The sequence below is a fragment of the Bombus vosnesenskii genome, unplaced genomic scaffold, assembly GCF_011952255.1.
Source record: "Bombus vosnesenskii isolate JDL3184/JDL3185 unplaced genomic scaffold, Bvos_JDL3184-5_v1.1 scf7180000016261, whole genome shotgun sequence".
NCBI classification, from domain to species: Eukaryota; Metazoa; Arthropoda; class Insecta; order Hymenoptera; family Apidae; genus Bombus; species Bombus vosnesenskii.
Window position 1 is genome coordinate 3,071,623 of NW_022884330.1, and position 25,959 is coordinate 3,097,581.

General features: G+C 44.2%; 1 protein-coding gene across 1 annotated transcript; it reads right to left on the minus strand.

Annotated features, from left to right (window-relative positions):
• Window positions 1–179: 179 nt before the first annotated feature.
• On the minus strand, window positions 180–25,558 carry LOC117241811 (collagen alpha-2(IV) chain-like). The gene is made up of 7 exons (XM_033507951.1): window positions 25,424–25,558; window positions 9,077–9,197; window positions 8,637–8,996; window positions 6,271–8,340; window positions 5,857–6,225; window positions 1,882–5,640; window positions 180–1,752 (listed from the first exon to the last, which is right to left on the minus strand). The coding sequence occupies exons 1-7, from the start codon at window positions 25,457–25,459 to the stop codon at window positions 359–361; spliced, it is 8,109 nt and encodes a 2,702-aa protein (XP_033363842.1). The 5' UTR covers window positions 25,460–25,558; the 3' UTR covers window positions 180–358.
• Window positions 25,559–25,959: the final 401 nt, after the last annotated feature.

Here is a 25,959-nt window from a genome sequence, read left to right on the forward strand (position 1 = left end):
ATCCGTGTTAAAAGAGAAAAAAGTTAAGAACGAAAATGCAAAACTGTTATGTACGCTAGCCAGTACGCTACCTCTGGATAACCATAGTCGATCGTTCTAAGTACCACGATCCGTTACTTTCACTCTGTCAGCTTCCACCTAATCCTGTAAGAACGTACAGATTATGGTTACCCATTGCGAGACAATGATGATTTTTCTCGTTGGTTTTCGATCGTGTCTCTCTTTGGCCATCCTTCAGCTGTCCAGCAGCTGACGGACGGGCAGTGTTTCTCCGTTTTACGAACCGTTCCCGCGGAAATTCTCGGCTGTCCCTGTAGCCGAGTGACGAACTAAAATCCGTGAATCGCAATCGCACTCTTCACTTGACGTGCCGACTCTTCGCCCCCCTCCTTTCCGTCCGACGCCGTGCTGAAACATTTAAAAAGCCAAGTTTTGCTTGCCGCAACGCCTCGCGAAGATTCTCTATATTGCCAAGCTGATTCACGCTGAGAAGCTTCGTTTCGATTTTCCCGGTTTGCAAGCCGCACGTGTCGCATGCATATGGGACAGGCATTGCAGAGGGGAACATGTCTTTCATGTTTTCGCTGTCCGTCTCGTCGTTGCCCGGACAGTATGGTACAAATACTACTGGAATGAAGCCAAGCTGACCAATGAGAGGAATGGATGTCGTGCTGGTGGTTTTGACTGTATCGTTTCCAGGCTCGACAAGGTAACAGGGACAGGTTTCAGGGTCTGGCCCTACAGACTGATCGTAGGGCTTGATATTGATCGGATTCGGTGGCTGAACACCGATCGCAGCGAACTCGAAGCTCGGTTCGCTAGATTTTTCGGATAATTGGTTTACCTGTTTGATAAGCGCGGCGGTATTTTCTTCGGGGCTCGTTTCTATTCGAATCACAGGTTCGCTCAATTTCGTCACTTGTTGCGGATATTTACGATTCTCGCGAGAGCCCTGTTGCAATCTTTCTCGGCTGGAGTACTTCGCACTAGTGGTAGGACCACCCACTCCGTCGTAAACAGTTTGAGGAATTGGCGATACAATTTTCTTAAGATCTTCGTAGTTATTTCGGTCTTCCTGTTCTGTGTATTTACGCAATTCCTTTCGTTGCGTTTGCAGCAAAGAATTAATTTCGTCCGCATTTTGGTTCACTTGTCCTGTCTGATAGCCGGGTCTCTGGGATCGATTTCCCAACTGCGAGTCTATATATGCATCCTTCACTCCTATGGGACCGCTTATCTTGCTTGGATATGTAAACGTTGTAGATTCAACGTTCTTTTCGTAGCCTTCATTCGAAGTTTCATTATTGAAATATTTCAATTCGAACTTAGAGTTAGAGGTTAACCGTTCTACTTGCTTCTGTCCATACAACGGATAAACGTAAGAGGTTGGCGTCGTAGCTTCGTAATATTTGATGGGATATTGAATCTTAATTGGTCCTTCGTAGTGTGGACGAATTGTTGGGTGAGCTCCAGGCACGTAGTCGGGATCACCAGGCCATGGCCCATCTGGGCCGGGCGAACCTGTCGGCCATGGACCATCTGGACCAGGAGGGCCATCGCCACCTATACCTCCTATTCCTCCAATTCCACCTTCAGGGCCTCCTGGCCCGCCTGGTCCACCTGGACCGCTTGGTCCTTGAGGACCATCCGGACCATTGGGCCATGGACCATTGGGACCATCTGGACCTACACCACCAATTGGGCCTTCATGCCCGGGAGGATATCCTGGATATGGGGGATACGGAGGCTGATCTGAAACAACAGAAAAAATTTATAATTTTAGTGGAATATATATTAATAAAAAATGAACCAAATATTTCTATTATACTAGAAATTCTACTCATTTGCTAAGTTCAACATGGAGATTTAAAATGTACATACCTGGAGTTGATGATCCGGGATGTCCATGATGTCCAGGCTTCCCAGGCTTTCCAGGGACCTCTGGATACGGCGGTGTTCCAGGGTATCCTGGTTGCGGTGGGACAGGTGGGACCCCAGGTATCCCAGGCTGTCCCGGCCTACCCGGCTTGCCAGGTTCACCAGGTTTTCCAGGTATACCTGGTATTCCGGGAGTTCCTGGCGTACCGGGGGTACCGGGATAACCTGGTTGTGGAGGTATTGGTGGAGTTCCGGGTGTTCCAGGAGTTCCTGGTCTACCAGGGATACCGGGATAACCTGGTTGTGGAGGTATTGGTGGAGTTCCGGGTGTTCCGGGTGTTCCGGGAATTCCTGGCGTACCGGGGATACCGGGATAACCTGGCTGTGGAGGTATTGGTGAAGTTCCGGGTGTTCCGGGAATTCCTGGTGTACCAGGGATACCGGGATAACCTGGCTGTGGAGGTATTGGCGGAGTGCCGGGTGTTCCAGGAGTTCCTGGTGTACCGGGGATACCGGGATAACCTGGTTGTGGAGGTACTGGAGGAGTTCCGGGTGTTCCGGGAATTCCTGGTGTACCGGGGATACCGGGATAACCTGGCTGTGGAGGTATTGGCGGAGTGCCGGGTGTTCCAGGAGTTCCTGGTGTACCGGGGATACCGGGATAACCTGGTTGTGGAGGTACTGGAGGAGTTCCGGGTGTTCCGGGAATTCCTGGTGTACCGGGGATACCGGGATAACCTGGCTGTGGAGGTATTGGCGGAGTGCCGGGTGTTCCAGGAGTTCCTGGTGTACCGGGGATACCGGGATAACCTGGTTGTGGAGGTGTTCCAGGAGTTCCTGGTGTACCGGGGATACCGGGATAACCTGGTTGTGGAGGTACTGGAGGAGTTCCGGGTGTTCCGGGAATTCCTGGTGTACCGGGGATACCGGGATAACCTGGCTGTGGAGGTATTGGCGGAGTGCCGGGTGTTCCAGGAGTTCCTGGTGTACCGGGGATACCGGGATAACCTGGTTGTGGAGGTACTGGAGGAGTTCCGGGTGTTCCGGGAATTCCTGGTGTACCGGGGATACCGGGATAACCTGGCTGTGGAGGTATTGGCGGAGTGCCGGGTGTTCCAGGAGTTCCTGGTGTACCGGGGATACCGGGATAACCTGGTTGTGGAGGTACTGGAGGAGTTCCGGGTGTTCCGGGAATGCCTGGTGTACCAGGGATACCGGGATAACCTGGCTGTGGAGGTATTGGCGGAGTGCCGGGTGTTCCAGGAGTTCCTGGTATTCCAGGAGTTCCTGGCGTACCGGGGGTACCGGGATAACCTGGTTGTGGAGGTATTGGTGGAGCTCCGGGTGTTCCGGGAATTCCTGGCGCACCGGGGATACCGGGATAACCTGGTTGTGGAGGTATTGGTGGAGTTCCAGGTATTGCTGGAGTTCCTGGTGTACCGGGGGTGCCGGGATAACCTGGTTGTGGAGGTATTGGTGGAGTTCCAGGTATTGCTGGAGTTCCTGGTGTACCGGGAATACCGGGATAACCTGGCTGTGGAGGTATTGGTGGAGCTCCGGGTATTCCAGGAGTTCCTGGCGTGCCGGGGGTGCCAGGATATCCTGGCGTACCAGGAGAACCAGGATGACCGGGTCTACCTGGTGAACCGGGACTTTCGGGGTAACCCGGATGTGATGGATGTCCAGGCTTACTCGGTTTGCCAGGTTTGCCAGGTTTGCTAGGCCTGCCAGGTTTACCTGGTATTCCGGGTGTTCCAGGCAATCCAGGAGCTCCAGGACTACCAGGGGAGCCAGGATATTCCGGAGATGGTGGATATGGCGGTGGATATGGTATGCCGGGAGTTTCTGGAGTTTCGGATGAACCAGGATATGGTGGTTGTTCTGGAATTGCTGGGACGCCAGGTTTCCCAGGTTTCGCAGGTTTCCCGGGTTTGGCAGGTTTCCCAGGTTTGCCCGGTCTTCCTGGTGCACCAGGATATCCTGGTTGTGCTGGGCCACCAGGTATTCCAGGCGTTCCGGGATATCCAGGTTGCGGCGGCGTACCAGGGTAGCCTGGTGTTCCTGGTATACCCGGTGTACCGGGAGTACCAGGCGTGCCAGGGCCTCCAGGTTGGGACGGTTTTCCGGGGAAGCCGGGTTGTCCTGGCGTACCAGGTTGAGGTGGTGCTCCAGGATATCCGGGAGCCCCCGGTGTACCAGGCGTTCCAGGTGCCCCAGGTGTGCCTGGGTATCCGGGTTGTGGTGGTGTTCCAGGATAGCCGGGTAGTCCTGGCGTTCCAGGTGTGCCAGGTGTGCTGGGGCTTCCAGGTTGTGGTGGTGTTCCAGGATAGCCGGGTTGTCCTGGCGTTCCAGGTGTGCCAGGTGTTCCTGGTTTACCTGGGTATCCAGGTTGGGGTGGTGTTCCAGGATGTCCCGGTATTCCCGGTGTACCGGGTGTTCCTGGTATGCCTGGGTATCCGGGTTGCGGCGGTGTTCCAGGATAGCCGGGTTGTCCTGGCGTCCCAGGTGTGCCAGGTGTGCCAGGTGTTCCGGGTTTACCTGGGTATCCAGGTTGGGGTGGTGTTCCAGGATATCCCGGTGTTCCCGGTGTACCGGGTGTTCCAGGTTTGCCCGGGTATCCAGGCAGAGACGGTGTTCCAGGATAGCCAGGTTGTCCTGGCGTCCCAGGTGTGCCAGGTGTGCCAGGTGTGCCGGGACTACCAGGGTGTGGCGGTTTTCCGGGGTAGCCGGGCTGTCCTGGCGTTCCTGGTGTACCAGGCGTGCCGGGTGTGCCGGGGTGTCCAGGTTGAGGTGGCGTTCCAGGATGCCCGGGTTGTCCTGGCTTTCCAGGTATGCCAGGAGTGCCAGGTGTTCCAGGTTTGCCCGGGTGTCCAGGCATGCCAGGTGTGCCTGGGTATCCAGGTTGTGGTGGTTTTCCGGGGTAGCCTGGTTTTCCTGGCGTTCCCGGTGTTCCCGGTGTACCAGGCGTGCCTGGGTATCCGGGTTGTGGTGGATTTCCAGGATAGCCGGGTTGTCCTGGCGTTCCAGGTGTGCCAGGAGTGCCAGGTGTTCCGGGGCTTCCAGGTTGTGGTGGTGTTCCAGGATAGCCGGGTTGTCCTGGCGTTCCAGGTGCTCCAGGTGTGCCAGGTGTGCCAGGCTTACCTGGGTATCCAGGTTGTGGCGGCGTTCCGGGATATCCGGGTTGTCCTGGCTGTCCAGGTGTGCCAGGAGTGCCAGGTGTTCCAGGTTTGCCCGGGTGTCCAGGCGTGCCAGGTGTGCCTGGGTATCCAGGTTGTGGTGGTTTTCCGGGGTAACCGGGTTGCCCTGGAGTTCCGGGCGTGCCAGGCGTGCCAGGTGTGCCTGGGTATCCAGGTTGTGGTGGTTTTCCGGGGTAACCGGGTTGCCCTGGAGTTCCGGGCGTACCAGGCGTGCCAGGTGTGCCTGGGTATCCGGGTTGTGGTGGTTTTGCAGGATAGCCGGGTTGTCCTGGCGTTCCAGGTGTGCCAGGAGTGCCAGGTGTTCCGGGTTTACCTGGGTATCCAGGTTGGGGTGGTGTTCCAGGGTATCCCGGTGTTCCCGGTGTACCGGGTGTTCCAGGTGTGCCTGGGTATCCGGGTTGTGGTGGTGTTCCAGGGTAGCCGGGTTTTCCTGGCGTTCCAGGTGTGCCAGGAGTGCCAGGTGTTCCGGGTTTACCTGGGTATCCAGGTTGGGGTGGTGTTCCAGGGTATCCCGGTGTTCCCGGTGTACCGGGTGTTCCAGGTGTGCCAGGTGTTCCAGGTTTACCTGGGTATCCAGTTGGGGTGGTGTTCCAGGGTAGGTGTTCCGGTGTTTTCCTGTGCGTTCCAGGTAGCCGGGTGCCAGGTGTGCCAGTGCCAGGTGTTCCGGGTTTACCTGGGTATCCAGGTTGGGGTGGTGTTCCAGGGTATCCCGGTGTTCGCGGTGTACTGGGTGTTCCAGGTGTGCCTGGGTATCCGGGTTGTCCTGGCGTTCCAGGTGTGCCAGGAGTGCCAGGTGTTCCGGGTTTACCTGGGTATCCAGGTTGGGGTGGTGTTCCAGGGTATCCCGGTGTTCCCGGTGTACTGGGTGTTCCAGGTGTGCCTGGGTATCCGGGTTGTCCTGGCGTTCCAGGTGTGCCAGGAGTGCCAGGTGTTCCGGGTTTACCTGGGTATCCAGGTTGGGGTGGTGTTCCAGGGTATCCCGGTGTTCCCGGTGTACCGGGTGTTCCAGGTGTGCCTGGGTATCCGGGTTGTGGTGGTGTTCCAGGGTAGCCGGGTTTTCCTGGCGTTCCAGGTGTGCCAGGAGTGCCAGGTGTTCCGGGTTTACCTGGGTATCCAGGTTGGGGTGGTGTTCCAGGGTAGCCGGGTTGTCCTGGCGTTCCAGGTGTGCCAGGAGTGCCAGGTGTTCCGGGTTTACCTGGGTATCCAGGTTGGGGTGGTGTTCCAGGGTATCCCGGTGTTCCCGGTGTACCGGGTGTTCCAGGTGTGCCTGGGTATCCGGGTTGTGGTGGTGTTCCAGGGTAGCCGGGTTGCCCTGGCGTTCCAGGTGTGCCAGGTGTGCCAGGTGTTCCAGGTTTACCTGGGTATCCAGGTTGGGGTGGTGTTCCAGGATACCCTGGTGTTCCCGGTGTACCAGGTGTTCCAGGTGTGCCTGGGTATCCGGGTTGTGGCGGTGTTCCAGGGTAGCCGGGTTGCCCTGGCGTTCCAGGTGTGCCAGGTGTGCCAGGTGTTCCAGGTTTACCTGGGTATCCAGGTTGGGGCGGTGTTCCAGGGTATCCCGGTGTTCCCGGTGTACCGGGTGTTCCAGGTTTACCTGGGTATCCAGGTTGGGGTGGTGTTCCAGGGTATCCCGGTGTTCCCGGTGTACCGGGTGTTCCAGGTGTGCCAGGTGTTCCAGGTTTACCTGGGTATCCAGGTTGGGGTGGTGTTCCAGGGTATCCCGGTGTTCCCGGTGTACCGGGTGTTCCAGGTGTGCCTGGGTATCCAGGCTGCGGTGGTGTTCCAGGATACCCTGGTGTTCCCGGTGTGCCAGGTGTTCCAGGTTTACCTGGGTATCCAGGTTGGGGTGGTGTTCCAGGGTATCCCGGTGTTCCCGGTGTACCGGGTGTTCCAGGTGTGCCAGGTGTTCCAGGTTTACCTGGGTATCCAGGTTGGGGTGGTGTTCCAGGGTATCCCGGTGTTCCCGGTGTACCGGGTGTTCCAGGTGTGCCTGGGTATCCGGGTTGTGGTGGTGTTCCAGGGTAGCCGGGTTGCCCTGGCGTTCCAGGTGTGCCAGGTGTGCCAGGTGTTCCAGGTTTACCTGGGTATCCAGGTTGGGGTGGTGTTCCAGGATACCCTGGTGTTCCCGGTGTACCAGGTGTTCCAGGTGTGCCTGGGTATCCGGGTTGTGGCGGTGTTCCAGGGTAGCCGGGTTGCCCTGGCGTTCCAGGTGTGCCAGGTGTGCCAGGTGTTCCAGGTTTACCTGGGTATCCAGGTTGGGGCGGTGTTCCAGGGTATCCCGGTGTTCCCGGTGTACCGGGTGTTCCAGGTTTACCTGGGTATCCAGGTTGGGGTGGTGTTCCAGGGTATCCCGGTGTTCCCGGTGTACCGGGTGTTCCAGGTGTGCCAGGTGTTCCAGGTTTACCTGGGTATCCAGGTTGGGGTGGTGTTCCAGGGTATCCCGGTGTTCCCGGTGTACCGGGTGTTCCAGGTGTGCCTGGGTATCCAGGCTGCGGTGGTGTTCCAGGATACCCTGGTGTTCCCGGTGTGCCAGGTGTTCCAGGTTTACCTGGGTATCCAGGTTGGGGTGGTGTTCCAGGGTATCCCGGTGTTCCCGGTGTACCGGGTGTTCCAGGTGTGCCAGGTGTTCCAGGTTTACCTGGGTATCCAGGTTGGGGTGGTGTTCCAGGGTATCCCGGTGTTCCCGGTGTACCGGGTGTTCCAGGTGTGCCTGGGTATCCGGGTTGTGGTGGTGTTCCAGGGTAGCCGGGTTGCCCTGGCGTTCCAGGTGTGCCAGGTGTGCCAGGTGTTCCAGGTTTACCTGGGTATCCAGGTTGGGGCGGTGTTCCAGGGTATCCCGGTGTTCCCGGTGTACCGGGTGTTCCAGGTGTGCCAGGTGTTCCAGGTTTACCTGGGTATCCAGGTTGGGGTGGTGTTCCAGGGTATCCCGGTGTTCCCGGTGTACCGGGTGTTCCAGGTGTGCCTGGGTATCCGGGTTGTGGTGGTGTTCCAGGGTAGCCGGGTTTTCCTGGCGTTCCAGGGGTACCAGGAATGCCAGGTGTTCCGGGTTTACCTGGGTATCCAGGTTGGGGTGGTGTTCCAGGATACCCTGGTGTTCCCGGTGTACCAGGTGTTCCAGGTGTACCTGGGTATCCGGGTTGTGGTGGTTTTCCAGGGTAGCCGGGTTGCCCTGGCGTTCCAGGTGTACCAGGCGTGCCAGGTATACCTGGAGTTCCTGGTTTGCCTGGATATCCTGGTTGTGATGGTGTTTCCGGCATTCCGGGATATCCTGTAAATGAAATTTTTGTATTTGTCATGGATCTTTTAAAAATTTTCGTACTAGTATTCTTTCGTCGCATGTTGTATGTTTCGTACAGTATCGACGTTTGCCATTCTGTCATGTTGTGCATACCAGGGTTATTCGGGTATTCCGGTTGTTTTGGTGGATTCTGTATTTTACCTGGTTATGTCAGTGTTCCACCTATGATTGAACCGTTTGTGCTTGGGCCTTTGTGTTATTTAATGTTAGTGTTTTGGTTTCGAACTTGACTTGTTTGTTTGTTATTTATATGAATAGTGATTTACCTGGTATTGGTATGACGCTTGATCCTGAACCCGTTCCATCGAATTGTCTACATATTTCTGGGAAATACAGATTTGCCCATTCTGTAATCACCCCATGATGATCGTGATGATCATCATGTTCCTGATGATGTTGTCCTGTGTCATCTTCGTGGTGATGTTCGTGTTCATGAAGGAACAATTCAACCGAGTTTCCTGGTTGAACAACTCGATATCCCCAACCATCGCTGATGTAGAACGTTGTTTTCAGCTTTCCAAATGGATCAATATATCCATAGCATCCATACGTGATGTCGTCTGGACCGCGTACCTCATGATGAAATTGCCCGTTGGGACTTACTTCATAACCATAATTATATGCATCTGATAAGAAGAATAATAATATATTCAAATATGTACGAAACGATTCTCCAATATGCTGTCATCAATAACTATATACTCACTCGAATAGAAATCTTGATTTAGGTATTGAATTTTCTGCTCGTCACTGATGTTCAATATTACTTCTCTACTCTGCCTGCTTCCTTGTTGCTGTGTGTATTGCAACAGAGATGTGGCAATCACCTATTGCAGATGAATTTACGATTAATTAGTAAAAAAATTGTGTTTTATTATTACAATATTCGTTTGCATTTTATTTTGTAAAGTATATAGTTATGACACTAGGTTTTAGAAGGCTGATTATAAATCAGTAGAAAGCTATAAATAATACAGTTTGTTATTCTAATACGCTTGTAACTCACACTATATGATCAATTAATCAGGAACGATAATTAAGCACGAAATTAGCCAACTTGTTTTTCACTAGGTGGACTTTAGCTGGACTAATCTTGTTCACCTTTTAAAAGCTTAGCAAAGATTCACTAACAGATCGTCTCGTCATCTTAAATGTCAAGTCGACCGCTTGAAGTTCAGAAATATGCTTGCTGAAACCATGCAACTACATTTTATTCTAAAAATTAGTTCCCTTTTGATTTTAAACAATCAGTTAGGTAACATATTTATATATTTCAATTTTTTAAATTTTCTTTCGTCATAAATCAGTTATATAGGTATAGCTGAAAATGGCATACAAAATCTAATTTTTTATTGCCCCTGGGCTTTAATTCATTTCTGACTTTAAAAATTTCAATAAGTTTATACACATTCTTTATTCTGATATTTCCTAATATAAACCAGAAATATCTAGATTAAATTTTGTTCTCTTAAAATATTTTAAGAATACTGTTTCACTATTAAAATACATATAAAAAAAAAGACTAAAAGGAGGTTTCGCTATTACTTTACGAGCATTATTTTTGTTCATGTGCCCTTAACGAACACCTTCATACACGCATAAAACAAGGTAGTACCACGAAATCGTTGTACTATGCTTAATTTCGCTCTTTTTTTGTCACTAACAATAACGTTTGACCTTCTTATACCCTAAAAGTCAACTTAATGAGTCCTGTAATTATTTCCACGTGCTTAATGCTAAAAAAGCCTTTTTCGTTCGCGTTGCAGTTTAGGATAATTAAAAAATAAAGTCGCGTAACCTTTCAATGGAACATCATCGTGTTCCTCAGTGGAACGATAAACATCTCAGGAACGTCGGCAATCCTTATAACGTTTTACACTACGAGTGCTTCTTCCCCGAAGAAATTTTATTTCAAAATAATGAGGTCAATGAGGCTTGTACGATTTACGTCGACAAGCCACAGTCAAAGGATAAAAATCGTCCAAATTTATTGCTTCTGCTTGGACGTTCGTATTACTACTATTGGCGCTATTGCAGTCACAGTGCGTCATTTTATCTCCCACGTTTTTTTATTATACCCTGAAACCACTAAACGATCATCGGACGTGATATGCGTAGTAAAAGGACAAAAAATGTCTTTTTATTCACGAAGATTTATTCGTAATGATTATAAGAATCATTTTTATTGCTCTACGCTCGTCGTAGCGATAGTGGACTTCCTTCGACTTTGTGGTGAAGCTGCTTCGTTACCTTCGACGATGTTACGGTGGTACAGTGAGATAACAATGCGACAATTAACATGTTAATTTTGTATGGACGATGATTTAACGAGATATTTCTGCTTTATGTGCTCTTCGCGCTATACACATTGTTATTAAATTATGGTTTCTACGCGTTGCGATTAAGAAATTGTTTAAGCACCGCTTAGTGAAGCTTAAAGGATACAGGAACAAAGGTACCCCGAGTATAATGAAACTAAGCTTCAGGAGCTTAAAGGAATGCAAAATATCGGTTAGACGATGGAGACTTTCACGGAGACGAAGTAAAAATATATTACGGTATAATCGTAACAGAAATATTTTTCAGAATTTGAACGTTAAAGAGATCAGATGGAACGAGTCGATTCATTACCAAAGCAAACATTGCGATTTTCATTAATAGGAATAATTGATCGAAAGTTATATTTTATCGAAGCTACGGATAAGAGCAGATTATCTTTATGCGAAAGAAAACTATCCCAGGCAAACGAGACGCTGGTCTTATTTAACGTTAAATAACATTCATAATTTTTCATTAAAACTTTAATTAGTAAATTGAAAGTGGATATTTTCGTTTAAGTAGATTATCCGAATATTCCATTACGCGAATCCTGTCCTGTTTATCAACGCCCACTCGTGTCAACCGAAAGTGAAATTTCGAAGCAGTTTCTGCGCGATACCTCGGCCGATCCTACCGAACGAGTTTAGATTCACGTTGTTTGCTTGCGTATTTATCGGTTATTGCGGATCGATAGCGAAGAGGAATTATTAATCGCGTTATAGGTTCGAAAAAATACGACTTTCCATTATTTTCGTTCGATTTCCAATTTTCATTCGATTTATGTGTGATCTGGTTATTGGTCTACGAGCATTTTTACGGTGTTTAAGAAATATCGAAGTTAGATATAATGGCTGGGAAAGAAGTTACGAGTAGAAAATACAAGACATTCGTTGCAAACGTATACTTCAACGAGATGACAAGATTCTAATTCTCTACAAAACTCTAATTTCAGATAAATCTTTCTTAACTTTTGCTATGAATTTTCCCAACGTTCTAATCATTGCAAGCCACACTTGTTGTGTATCAAAGCGTTTGAAAGGGTAGCCAGTTAATAGAGACGTTTGTTATAACACGCATCTTCTTGTTCGTGACGTTAAAACACGCTTAGAATTATCAACTTATGTTCGTAATCATGATTGATGGTTGCTTAGTTACGGGTTCCACCCACATGAAAGGCAATTGAAACGCTACTTTATTCTTCGCAAGTATTTTTGACAGTCCTATTCAATCAGATTAATGATACCTTGCTAAGCTCTAATCACTGATTTCAGCTAGAAAGCTATGATTTATGCACGCGATGTAATAAGTCAATAACGAAATGAAACAGATACAAATTGGCATTGAGCAATGGGTCGCGTGAGCCTTCGCGGTAAGACGGTACGTATAAAAAAATAGCTGATTAAAAAACGTTTATTTTCTTTTGCTTATTTTGCATAAAATTTGCCAGGCTTTCCATTCCTAAGCGTCGTAATACGACGATCGAGGAATGTGCCGTTGTATCGATTAGATAGAAGATTGATGGAAAGAATGATGCATTTTCTGGAATTTCACCTTATCGATCCAGCTATTATTAAGAAATCCTAACATCATCGATCACCAACCGAACGATAATCTCCGTGAAAATATTCATTTATAGAAACTGTTTATACATATACGAACTATGTCCAGCATATTCTTAATGGTATCAAGGACGTTGGTACCATCGATCTCCGATCGTATTTCCATTCTGATATTTCCGCGACAACGCGTCAAATCAAACATTCCAAAACGTACAACATCTACGATAGTCGACGTCAAATATAAAAACGATTTAATATACGTTTGAGAGATGTACGATAACATCGTGTGGTTTCTAAATTTGACAAGTGACGCGTATCGCTTTCTTTCCACGCCTTGCAAATCGCGAACCCTTTCTGGCCCCGCGTTCCAATCCACGTCGATCGAACAGGCTGCGAAAGCAAATTGACTCGGCAGGTTCGCTCCTCCTTGACGAGTACGAGAAATCAATGGTCGCGTACAACCACGTAGTTTCACCCATGAATAATAAACGAAGAGGTCGTCTGGACTCTGAAAGCGCGAGCATTCGATCGCGAAACATCTTGTTCGGCACGAGGTCGACCTAGATCGTTGTGAAAAGTGGCACGATCGCTCGTATCCTGCTAGGACGTTCTTTGCCGCGTGATCGATGATGTCAGACAGCCGTATCGTTCCACCTACGAAAAGGGAAAGTGAGATCCCGAGTAGCTCTTCTTCCCGACCATCTCTTCGCCATATCTCGCCTTCTGTATATACAGTCCTTCGTGTGTGGTGGGAAAGGTTAATATATGCCAACGCTCGACCTGCCCTGCGCCGTGAATCAAACGTCGCCTGTTAATCCCTCTGGTATTCGTGCCGGCGCGATATTTTAGTGGACAATGGTAAATCAAGGATCGAACCCCAGGCAGTAACCATCCGCGTTTACGCGCCTCACCGGCTGTCAAGATTAACATCGTGTCGCGTCGCTCAGACGTCTTCAGGATACACACGGACATAAACCCACATTGGGAACCGGTGAAGATTTCGCGGGGGACTCGAGGACGTCCGAGAACGCGCGAAAGGCAGTTGATCGATCGTGGTCCGGTCGATCGAAACGAATGTTTCGCTAAGGAAATCACAGGTCACAAAAGTACTCGGACAATTGTAAAGAAGTTCGATGCGTGTGTCATGTAAAATATGTTGAAATTTCGTTTACGCCGTGATGAGACACGCGAGTACACTTTTTGTTTTCTTTTTTCTTTTCCGTCTTTTCGTTGATGTGCTCTGGATATGGTAAAATTATCTTCATAGAACGCCATACGCTTTTGAATTTGTAGACACGAGCTGCGATAGGAGGGAGCGATTTTCTCACTAGTGTATTAAAGGACGAAAGACGAATTCGTCCGAGGTGGTTGGAATTTTTGCGAATAAGAGAGAGTTATACATATGTGTACATTGGCGAATATCGTTTCGATGTACGTATTTCGGATTGTTTATTCTGCGTCCCTGTTGCTTTCATCGCGATTCGCTGTTGTTGATTTTGAATGTTAGGTGCGCGCGAAGTTATTTCCCGAGGGAAAAATATTATTACGAGTAACTACTGTTTAATAAATATTCATATGGTAAATATGCAGCGTGATAGTTTCGGTATTTGTATCTCGAGAACGATAAATAATCACGTTTAAGATTACATTGAAAATGATTAGTCTCATATTAAAATACTTCGATTAGCTATCAAGCAAAAAGTTATTACATTTTCCCTGTCGTCTTCCTTTGCGATAACTTGTCCTGTAAACTATGTATTTTTTCTACCGAGATGATAATCCGAAACCTCTTAAATTATCTGTAAATCGATAGATCCAGTCTCGCTATGAATTGCCGTTAAAAACCTAATTGTAATTCTCGATGCGGTGTCAGCATCGTAAAACCGAGTATTAGAGATTATCCACGGAACAGCGATGAAATGGCACGTAAACGAATGCAGATTATCGAAAGATGAAGCGGTGTTTATCGAATAGGGCATCTGAAATTATACGTATGATTTTCAGGCGAAGAAACGTGGATCCGTATGAATATCCACGTGACGAGGATTGTCCCGGCCGATCGAGACGGTCGTCGATCCCTTAAAATGGTATTCTATACGTTAAAAGTAAGAAATCTTTCGTGATGATTAAAAGCAACAACGATCCGTATATCCTTTTGCAGAAAAACAACGAATTTATTAACGAAACAGGTAAATTCCGACGAGGAAATTTTGTAAATTGTAAAAATTGTTAAAAATTTGATAAAAATGTAAAAAAAAAAATTGAATAAAAATGAATTATTTGCCGATAATTTGTTACCCGTCAAATCACGCTATAATTAGTTATTATATTATTACGCGGCAAAATAGTTACCCGTTTATTACCTGGTTTTTCCACGAGAACTTTACAATGGGAAAGGCGATTGGGATTCGTTTTCTCATCGCACGGCGAAGATGCAATCAGTCATAAAATTCATAGCGATAAATTCATACGGCTCTGTCAATAGAATAAATTCTCAATGACATTGATGATTGATAATTGAGAATTACAAGTCAAGGGCCGGACGAACAACCGTAAAAGTTCACGACAATTCATAAATTCGTAGCTTCGTTACGCGTTCTATTTGTTCCGTTTCGTATCGAACTGTTTTATTACCTTCGATACGAATCCTCCTCCGTGAAACTTTCGTTTTCTGAGTCATTGTTAATCAGATAACTCGGCCTCATATATCGGTACACTGGAGGATACAGGCATAAAAAATGCTATAAAAATTCGATTATTTATACGTATAAAAACTTTCTTGGTTTATTCATCGTACACCATCTGTTCGTTAGAAAAGCGACGCAAATAAGAAAAGTACATTTTTGTGGAAATCTCATCTCGCCCGAACTATCCTCTTAAATATCACGCGAAACGATTCTTCGCGTAGGAAACTGGGAATATCAAAGTGGAAAATTTCATTCGACTTTCGTATTAAATTCCGATTTGATCCGAGGTAGTCGATTTGGTAGCAAAACGAACGCGGTTAGTCGTACTTGGTCGCTTGTTCTGATAACACTATCACGCGGCATCGCATAAAGTCGAACAGTATTGGCCATTATACGCGATCTTTTCTATATCTCGTGTCGTGATTGAAACGTTAATTTCCTTTCTACTCGTTGGATCGTGCAGATTTATTTTTGGTACGATTGCCAGACAGAGTATGGCGTTCCTGGTCGACCTCGAGTATCGAAAATTGAAAACGAAAGCTAGCTTTTAATCGAGTCGGTGGTTAAATGAAGCAGCATCGCAAATAGTATCTGAGGCATATAAACGATCGTTTAACACGAATTCGTTTCGTTTGGTTTCAGTGGGTGACTGGTGTTTGCGTTTTTAAATAGCACATTTTTAAATCGTGGCCGCGAGTGCCTGGCTGACGACTTCTTGAAAATGAGAACACCGCGAGTAACGAAGAGATACTTGGACCAGAACGTCGTGCCATCGTGGTTCAAGGTAAGAAATTGTGCCCATTCGTCACTTCCATATGCGTAGCCTTTTATTTACAAGCGGCTCTAAGACCTTTGTTGCGTGAACGATTACGCGCAAAACTTACGCACAGTATGCGTTCGCCGTGTTAAATTCTGATTTGTTTAAACATGCAGCAAGTTCGTGTGATATATTGTACCGAAACAGTGGAGGGAAATATAGATTAATTATCGTTGGGCAAAATTACGTACGCGTGGGTAAACGTCATGAGTAGATTTAACCAAAAGTCAAAGGTGAAGTTATAAAAAGCTAGAGGGCTTTGAAAAGTATAATTCGTCTAAAAAGAATTCTTTCATTTCCACGTTTTTAATCCGTTCTCTTAATCAAGTATTTTCTGATCGATGGAAAACCTTTTTGTATAAGAAAGAAATAATAGGCTTTGAAGCGCGATAGCGTTTACCGATAATATCAACATCGCTTAAACCGATTTTCACGTGACAATCTCGTAACAAGCTCGATCGTGTACACACAGGCGATCTCTGTGAAAGAGAAATAACACAACGATATCATCCGTGACTTGTGTTCGCGGGCGGATAGCCGGAATATTGCAAAATGAAAACAGAGAATCGTGTAACACGGTTATGAGAAAATTACAAGCGTATGTAAGATGTTCGAAATCTTATTAAGTCTCGACAGATATCGTTAATTAAAGCGTGTGAACGCATAATGGTTACAATTTCTTCTCTCTGAGAAAAAAAGAACGATCGGCTGAAAAGATTGCGGCCGTCGATTGCATAATCGCTCGTATGTACCACGAAACGCGTTACTCTATTCACGCTCGTCCCGTTCTCCGTTTTCATTTACTCTGTCATTTGCATACAGATGTTGCGTTTTTGCGGTGTATAATCATTATGACAGGTAGAAACTCAAGGGACGTAAAAACAAGTCCGTAAATATGTGTATCTATAATCTTCTCGCGTGGAACATCCTTATTAATTATTAATTCTTCTATCTTATCTTTCGTATCGTGGGTCTGATTTTAATATGCATATAGTTTGTTTCAAAGGTGAAAATTTCATTAACAAAGTCGGTTAATTATTTACAACTTTTCATACTTATGGACATAGGCTCGCGAACAGCCTGTGTTCGAACGCTTGTACAATTCCTTTGTATATGTAATCTTTATATAAACTTTGACAGTTGCTTCCAATTTTTCCGATATGATCCTGGCAGTGCTATCTCATTGCAGTGTTAATGAAATTTTAAAACGTATACCATATGGACATGAAAATTTTCCATAAATATTTTGTGTTCAAGTATTTTCATGAAGCAATGTATATGTATATATATTGTATATATATATAAAGTTAAATAAAAGAGAAGAGTGAAATATAATTATTTCCTGAAGAAAATTTGAAAGAGAAATTTTGAAGTTACGAAGATTTAAAATCAATAATTAATATTGCAGATAATATTATAATAATAGTAGTACTGTAATACTTAATATAGCAAAGAGAAAGAAGATGTATAATGATGTCTCATTTGAGAAACTACATAATTAATAATAATTGGATCACGGTAGAAAGATACTAGAGAAGAGAATAAAGTCGATTATTGTCTTAACGTGATCCCCATAAAGAGAACGCAACGATCTCTCGTTCACATGCTCCAACAGAAAATAATTACATACAAGCTCTCATAATCCTGTGACAGAAAAATTCCACTAAACGAGGGACAATTAGCAGAAATCGATACTCTTTGTGCAAATTCATTTCCTACGTTACTCGTATTCTGTTCCACACGTTACTCATATCTTTACGTAACTCGACATGATTCTCTTCTTTTTTTTGTCAAGTCACTAAAAATCTAAGTCACTAATCAAAGAGAAGAAACAGAAAATGCATATATCGAACAAATCGTACCGTCATCGGAAGGATTTCCCCGAGACAGGAATTTCCATCAGCAGTTAGAGTCTTTATATTTAACATTGCTGTTTACACTTTGCACTTGTTCTTAACTGTGTATACAGTTGGTTTTGAAAATAATCGAACATTAGCATAACTTTGACTTCTACGTTCTGTACCCGAGATAAATACAGATAAAACCGTGCTATTGAACAAAAGGACTATCAGACAATTAACATTTTTCGCGACACGAAAATTCACTTTTTCCCCAACGTTTCTTTAAAATATTTAAACAACGGTTTGCTCTAAGCCACAAATTCTTTGCCTTCTGAATCTATACACTTCGATATACCACATAGCATTCTTGCTGTTTTATCTGCTGTTTTATCTTAAAAGTTATACTACTATCCGAATATCTTCGAGGCCGACCGTATATGCTCGTGTATCAGACATTAAAATAAAGTTTAATTTTAGTTCGGATACTCCGAGCACCTATCTTTCCTACATGGATAAATTTAAATCTTTACGCAATACCAAAAATTCCTACATTTCTAATTCAATTACAAAATAACGAAATTCGTTTGAATCAGTTCCACTGAAATCTTTCACAACGAACACTCGTTAAATTGCACATCCCTTGGCATGTATTATACTTCTGCTTTAAAAGACGAACGTATCTTTAAAATCGTTTTACGTTTGTATCAAAGATCTGACATTAAAACAAACATTCTTTCTTCACACGGACCCATTTGCCTATCTATCGTATCAATTAATCTTCCTAATAATTTGATGCGCGATCGCCTACGGGGTGGTAAAACCGATCAACCCCTGTATAATGTATATCGCGTGATGAATCGGCCCGAGGCTGGACGGTGGCCTCTGTGTCGCGAAACACGAATCGGCGCATCATAGCATTCAGTGAAAGTCAGCGACGAGTTGCGTAATGGAACGTCGATATCGCTTGGAGCCAGGCCTCTGGCCTGGCGATCGTTTATCTTACGGTTTGGCCGCATCGATTCGAGCAGATACGCGCGCACAGCCGAGTTTAGGATCATTCAGATCGTTTTCTATTCGGAGAAAGTTCAGCCGGCCTGGTTCGTGCGAAATTCATGGCCGAACGAGCTCGAATCGTTGAACACATAGGATAAGACCGAAGCGAGATTGATAAGAATTGATTGGCAATTCGAGTAGGAATGATAATCGTAGAAAGAGGAATCGATTTATAGATATTAGAAGAGGAATGAACTTAGTGATTATTTCCAGGGGAGGGATTAAATGATAAGGATGAAAGAAGTTTTCGATATTAGATAAAGTAACATTTCTATTGTTTCGTTGAGTTTAAATGGCTGACATTGCGGTTCAAGTAAATCGAAGGAGATTCAAATAGATTGGTCAGGTAGGTTAGGTGAGATATTAAAAAATAGTCATAGATATAATTAAAAGAGATGCAATTAAATAAGTTGCAACTGACTTAAATACATCGATCGGTCGAAGTTGTGTGCAGCATTGATGAATAATTGTATTTGATATATTGATTGATATTGTATTTTGATAATTTGATTAAATATTTGCTTAATATCAATAATATCCGAATGGTGTTTGAATTGCAATGCTCAAACATCGATATCGTATTGTACGATTTGTATTGCGATCGATTACGTGGATGCTCGCAGGTTGCGTGCTTCGCGGGAATCGTTCTATCCGATCCTCGAAACATCGAGGGATCGTTGTTCCAAAAATCAAGATAACTCGGTGGTCTCGCAACCGACACTGTACGCGACACTTAATCTCCCTCCTTCTTTTCCTTCGTTCATCAACGTAATCGTACTAATTGTTCGTGGAAACAATGGCCGGTTGCGGGAGAAAAGCAATTTAATATCAGAAGGCCAACCGGGATATTACCGAAACCAGATGGAGGCGGTTTGCATTATTGGGAGGATTACGAAAAGAAAGTTAGCTCGATAGGATCTACACGGATTCATTGTCAGCCCGTTGCGGAGGTCGTGGCAACAAGTGTGCGAGGGTTCGACGGTGTTTGTTGCGGCTTTGTGGTTTCTTCTAATGTAAAATCAGACAAAACGCGAATTAATTTATCACATACTGCCTAGCACGTGGAAAATTGAACAACAAAGGAATAGAAAGAAACTTTTTTAATTGAAACACCAGAAATCGAATACTTTTCATATTTGTTTTAGAATATTTTTTCCTAGCTTCTTTCTAATGGTGACGTTACCTCGATTATAGAAACCTTTCACGAATATATCATGCGTGTTATATAGAACTTTTTGAAATTTCGTTAGCGCTATGGTGAAACACGACTATTAAGATTGTATCGATAATGTTTGAAACGAACTTGAAAATGTATATGGAAGTTACAAAATGTTTGTCTGGTTTTCATGAGCTGGTTAAAAATCACCAAAGTATCTGATCGGTAAATTATTATCGATTGTATCAGTAAGCAACAATATTCAGCAAATTGTCAGAAGAAAACTCTCTCTGAGGATCTGCCACTATTTAAAAAGAAAACAAAATTTCTATTCCCGTGGTATCCGTTCCAAAATATTCCCAGTGATGCAACTTTCGATCGTTGCACAGTACTTTCACATTTTCTATCTATTTTCTCCCAGATAAACCCGAAATAGAAATCTGATTGAATCATTAGCATATTCGTAACGTTACCATCTTGCTTTGTAACACTTGCTTTCTATGTCATTGTTCCCTGATTGGACACAGACCATTTTCTGAAACCCTGAGTCATGTTCTCTCTGTGAATTTGTAACTTCAATCTTTCTGCATATCGAAAACATAAGAGGCCAAGTAAAATCCTGCGGGGAAATTAATCGAAAAGGACATTGTGGCAAAATCAGCGTGGCCGATACACGTGCTCCTCAAACAAGACTTTCTTGCTGTCTAACCTTTAAACATTGTTCCTTGCGCGCGTCTTTCACAACTGAGTTGCAACGAGTTGCTTAATGCATCGCGTACCAACATTATGTTTTACTGATTACATTAATATATAAATTCTTAGACAAGTTGTACGGCATTTAGTGAACTTTCGCATCGCATTCAAAGGAACGATTATGGTTTTTCAACTATTTAATTTCGATATAGGCAAGCATTATTAAATAATAATTTTGCTTTTCGCTTGCAATTCACGTTATTGCTCTTTATGTATTTCCCTGGGCACATGCAAATCCTTTTACTTTTCGATTTGCTTTGTAATTTTCAGAGCTGCCAGTGTAATTAAACACAAATAAAAAAAAAAAAAAGAAAAAAAAATGATGCCCGAAGTAACAATTTCAGTCGGTTTTAGCTCTAGAAATTTAAGAGAAAATAACGTGGTTTATTGTTTGTTACGTTTTAGCTGCGATTTTCTACGCGAATCAAACTTTAATTTCAGAATTCCTCGCCGTGCTTTCAAACCGACTGCAATTTCATTTAAACACCTGCTGTGCTCAATTTCAATCACACTTTACAACGATTATACTCTTGACCCGAGCAATCGAATCTTGCGTACATTCGCGAAATAATTTCCATCGTGAGTTACGATTATATGGAAGATATTGCATGATATTTAGCTAGAAGACCTAACGACGAAGGTAAAGGGTAATTGTGAACGTGAGCGTATCGGCGATCAAGCATTCAATAAATCATAAAACATAATTATTACCTCAGGGTATCAGCTTTTAGAAAAGTTTCCACGTGAGAGGGTAGCCTTTTGAAATCTGTGTTATTTAGCCAAGTAGTTGGAGCTCGTGACGAGCGTCGCGTATGTCGTTTCATTAAAGATCCGTCTGTTTGCGAGGCAGTTACGACGAATCGGCAGTTAAACGCGTTTGCAAATTACCTTTTACCTTAGGGTGGCTGGTACATCTCATTGCACCACCTCGTGACTATGACAACGAGTTCGACGAAACTTTCAATTCTATTCAGGATTAAATGACGATTGTGGCCAGGTGCGTGTGCAAACTTACTCCCTTTGTACTCTCAGCACGTTTACACATCGTTTAAATGTCTTTCAAATAGGATCTTCTCGCCAAGGGAATTATCTCTGCCGCAAAAAAATTCCCCCTACATCTGGTTAATTAAAATTTACTCGTCTGACAGACGTCGCGGTTTTTAATTCTTGTTAAACCCTTTTTTGTAACGTTTCAATAGAGATACACGGGTTCTTGAAAGTATTCGAACACTCGTAGACATCTTTCACCGAATACATTATGTACGAAACATTGTGAAATTTCATTAGCACCGTTATGAGACTGGATTATCGTGATTATGTTCGTTAAGTTTGAAACAAATGCAAAAGTAGGATATACGTATGTAAAAATGAGAAGATATTCACTAAAGTACAAATGTACACGTATTTCGCAATGATCACGAAAGTTAAGTTTAAGTAATCAATTAACCATTGTATTGATAAACCTGGATATTCGTTGGGGACCTTCGTCAATGCTAATTTTTTTTTATTGATAAACTTTCAAACTTTATTGATAAAACCACGAGACTCGTGTCTCGTTAGAGTACTAATCAAGACGTTTTACGTAACACGTACGATATACACATCGAGGGTTTCTGTGATATGTGTTCAAATACCTTCGTGAACCACTGTACAAAGAAGGTAAAGGGGTTATCTGTTAATAGATATCTGATAGATAAAGATTATCTATTTCGTGGAAGAGTCGATGCACCGTTCAGGGAGTCAAAAATTTGCAAGAAATTGGCGGCCAGACGAATTTGCAAATTTGCAACGTACTATCGCAGAAGCGCAGTAAACGGGCAGCTGCGGACCGGAACAAATTAGCTGAGCTTTTGTATTTAACTAGCCGTATCAAAGCGTTAAACGCTGTATCTCGCCGGATTTGTAAACAGTACAAACGGATTGCATCTGAAGATAATTTCTAGAGATTGAAGATAGAGCCGGAGCAGCCTATAGTTCAACCGGTAGTCGTCAATCATTGCCAGACTTTCGATAGAAGAGGCCTTATTCGAAGTTCTCCCGACAGATGAGCAGATCTTCTGCTAACCATTGACCGGCTATTATTTCACAAGCCCTTTCTTTTTCCCCAGCCCCCTGTACCTATCCATCTCCTCTGTATTTGTGCACTTAGAACCCTATAGTTATCGCCCGTCTACCATCAATATCGTTGAAAAGATCGAATCTAATTTCTAAATTAAAGAATCCCATTCTTTCAACCTCTACGATTATCTAATTCTGTCGTAAACAAACGATATCGATTTTTCATTTATTTCAGTGAAAAGTATTTCTTCAAATCTTTGTTCCATCTCTCTTAATTCATCTTCTATTAAATTCCAAATTACAATTTTTTTTTATTCAATACCACAGCTACTAGTGCTTTCTATCTTTGGTATTCCTCTCGAATATCCTCTTTTTATTCTAAAACTCGCGAATAATTATGCACGTTAATGAGACAGATTCTTCGTCGATTCGTTGACGAGTCCCTAAACGTTCCATATACCAAAACTCTGATCCGATGTCTTTATCGCGACCGTCGATCGTTCGTTTCGCGGTTGTTCCATCGTTTGTACGCAAGTAGTCGCAGCTTACTTATATAATTTATACCCTGAGAGACAATGATGCGTCGGATAGCAGGGGTCATCTCGATGACTGGCGACCGATACGCGTTCGAATGCATCGTTATGCGTCACGCTCGAACGAACCACGGGATTACACGCGAGCATAATAGCGTTACTCCCGCGGCATTGAGAGTTATGAATGAAATGTAGTGCAACGACATTGGCGTGCGAGTGCCAAGATCAATGAAACTCCGCGCCACGAGCATCGACCATCGCGATACCGGCCTATTATATTATATGATGGTGCAATCGTCATTCGCTTCGATTCGCGTGTAACTACGTCCGACGCATTTCAAATGTATAACCGAACCTCTGTTATCTGCGCAAGGTTTAATGACCTTGAAACATTCCTCTTCGAATCCCTACTCGTACACGTAAGCGGAATAATTAATTTCCACGTGATATTCTTGAAAATTCGTTAGAGGCTTCCGATCGAGATTAAATAATTCTTGAAATTGTTTTCGCAACCACTGTGAATAATTTCTGCGCATGATTGAAATACTATTTGTATGTTTTTAATTAATCTATACTATGAGAGTTATTTGATTGATGAGAATTATTTAATTGGTGAGAGTCGATGGAAATTGCACTAGGAATACTCGATAAAGGAAATGATCTATATTATTTCCCCCCCCAAAAAAAAGAAAAAAAATAGGTAACATATAGAGTAAGAAATCTAAAAATTAAATCATTCTAACGGGATACGAATATTAAATGCTATGCGAAGAATATTTTGATTTTGACGAGTTGATAAGGATTAAAGGTTGATTTTTCTTTTGTTTTTTCTAAACATAAGCGGAAGTGTGTTGGAAGTAACGAGCGTTACATTGGGTGCAGTGCAAGAGAATGATTGCCGACCCGATTGTTGGTTGCGATTTTCTATTTGCAGTCGAATAAACGTATGCCTTTATTTCGTAATTCGTTGGTACTTCGTCGCGACGTGGCGTGAATCTCTTTGCTTTCATCCCAGAGAACGTGCAGGTGTAAACGCCTATCATCGCTATATTTAAGTGACGGCTACCGTGAAAGATTATTCGCGAATAAACGCTTTATTTCAGTCTGACTAATGATCAATCAATTTCAATCAACTCGTGGCTAGTACGCTAATGAATTTCTATATAATTTGAAATCTATTGAATAACGATAGTGCGATCGATTAATTTTACTTTCGTGATAGGAAATATTTGAAATTGTATAAGTCACACGTTGTTTTTATATTTTAACCACCCACTATTTCTATTTTATTTATCTATCGTTTAATAACGTAAAATTATTAGACCGTTTAGAAGTTTCTTCACATATTCCAAACATATTTTTATGTTGAATGAGACACGATGAAGAGTTTGTTGCAGACGAAGGTACGTGCGCAAATTTCAATGGATACGTAGAATTTGAGAATTATTGCAGAATGTTCATATGAAAGGACACGTTTTCTGTTTCTCGTGCAACCTATGAAACGAATAGAATGAACTCAATATTGAAATTGCGTCGAGTTAATAAATATCGTTCCCGCGTTCCACATATCAGCGCGAAAAAAAGGGAAGCTTCAATTAAAAGTTTAATTGTAACATGGAATAAATCATACACACAATTTGTAGTGTTGCGATTACGAACTTGTTGATAACATTTTAATTCCATCGATATTCGCTATCAATTTAAAACATCAAAAGTTTGATCGCGTTATTACACAGAGTAATATATCGTGTTCCGAATATTTCAAGCTCGTCGAGCACCCAAACAAAATTAGAGTACAGTTTACTCATTTCTCGAACTACACCTAAATCACAATCAACGTTTCCAACAGCTCGTTTCAACTTCGAAAACGACACTTCCTCGTCGCGTCTGCCCAACCTGATTCGACGTTGTAAAAGGATTTGCTAAATAAATAATTTCCATACAAGGCCATCGGACCAAAACGCAGCAATCCATGTCAATGGTATTCTACTCAGCCCACGCGATTATCTCATCCATTTCTACCTGATTACCAACTCTAAAACGTCTAAAACACCTTGCCTACTCTCGACAAACTCAACGAACCTACATCCACGACCGTTCTATTTGCAGCGAAATTGAGTTGTAACGTTTCTCTGACCAACATCCCGTTTCACAATTACCTAACTACGGCAATTCACTGACTCGACTGTCAAAAAGGAAGAGAAGATGAAGAAAGAAGCGAAAAGGAATAGAAAAGAATTTGTAGCACTCGTGGTCCTGCGTATATGGGACACGTACCAGGCTGAAGAAAGCGGCGCGCACACGGCCGACCATCCTGACGCACCGGTTGCTTCCGTTTAGCAAGGCATCGTCACGACGATCTCAGTCTCGTACAGATGATGATCTCTTCGTATTGTACACGCAGTGTGCCGTTCGAACTGAAAGACTGAAGACGTAGCCAGCAGAAGAAGGCTTATATACAGGGTGGGGGTCGGCAAGACCAACCGACCAACTTGGTGCCCATCCTCTTCTTGGTGTCTTCTCTTTTCCCCATTCTTCTCCGTTTCGACTCTTCAGGGATAATTCTTACGTGCTCCCCACTCTATTTGCCCTCCCCCTCACGATATAGCGATCCTTGTTCGTCTTGAATCTGCAGGACCCTTCCGCTCGAGTAAAAAGGAGTCATGGAACGTGGCACGATCCTCCAACCATCGTTATGCTTATGGAATGGGGGATTCGATGGTTTCCGAGGATGGCTGATGGTTTCAGAACACCTCCTTTTTTCCCTACTCCTCCATTCTGTTGCTTTTGTTTTGGTACCTTCAAAAAAGGCT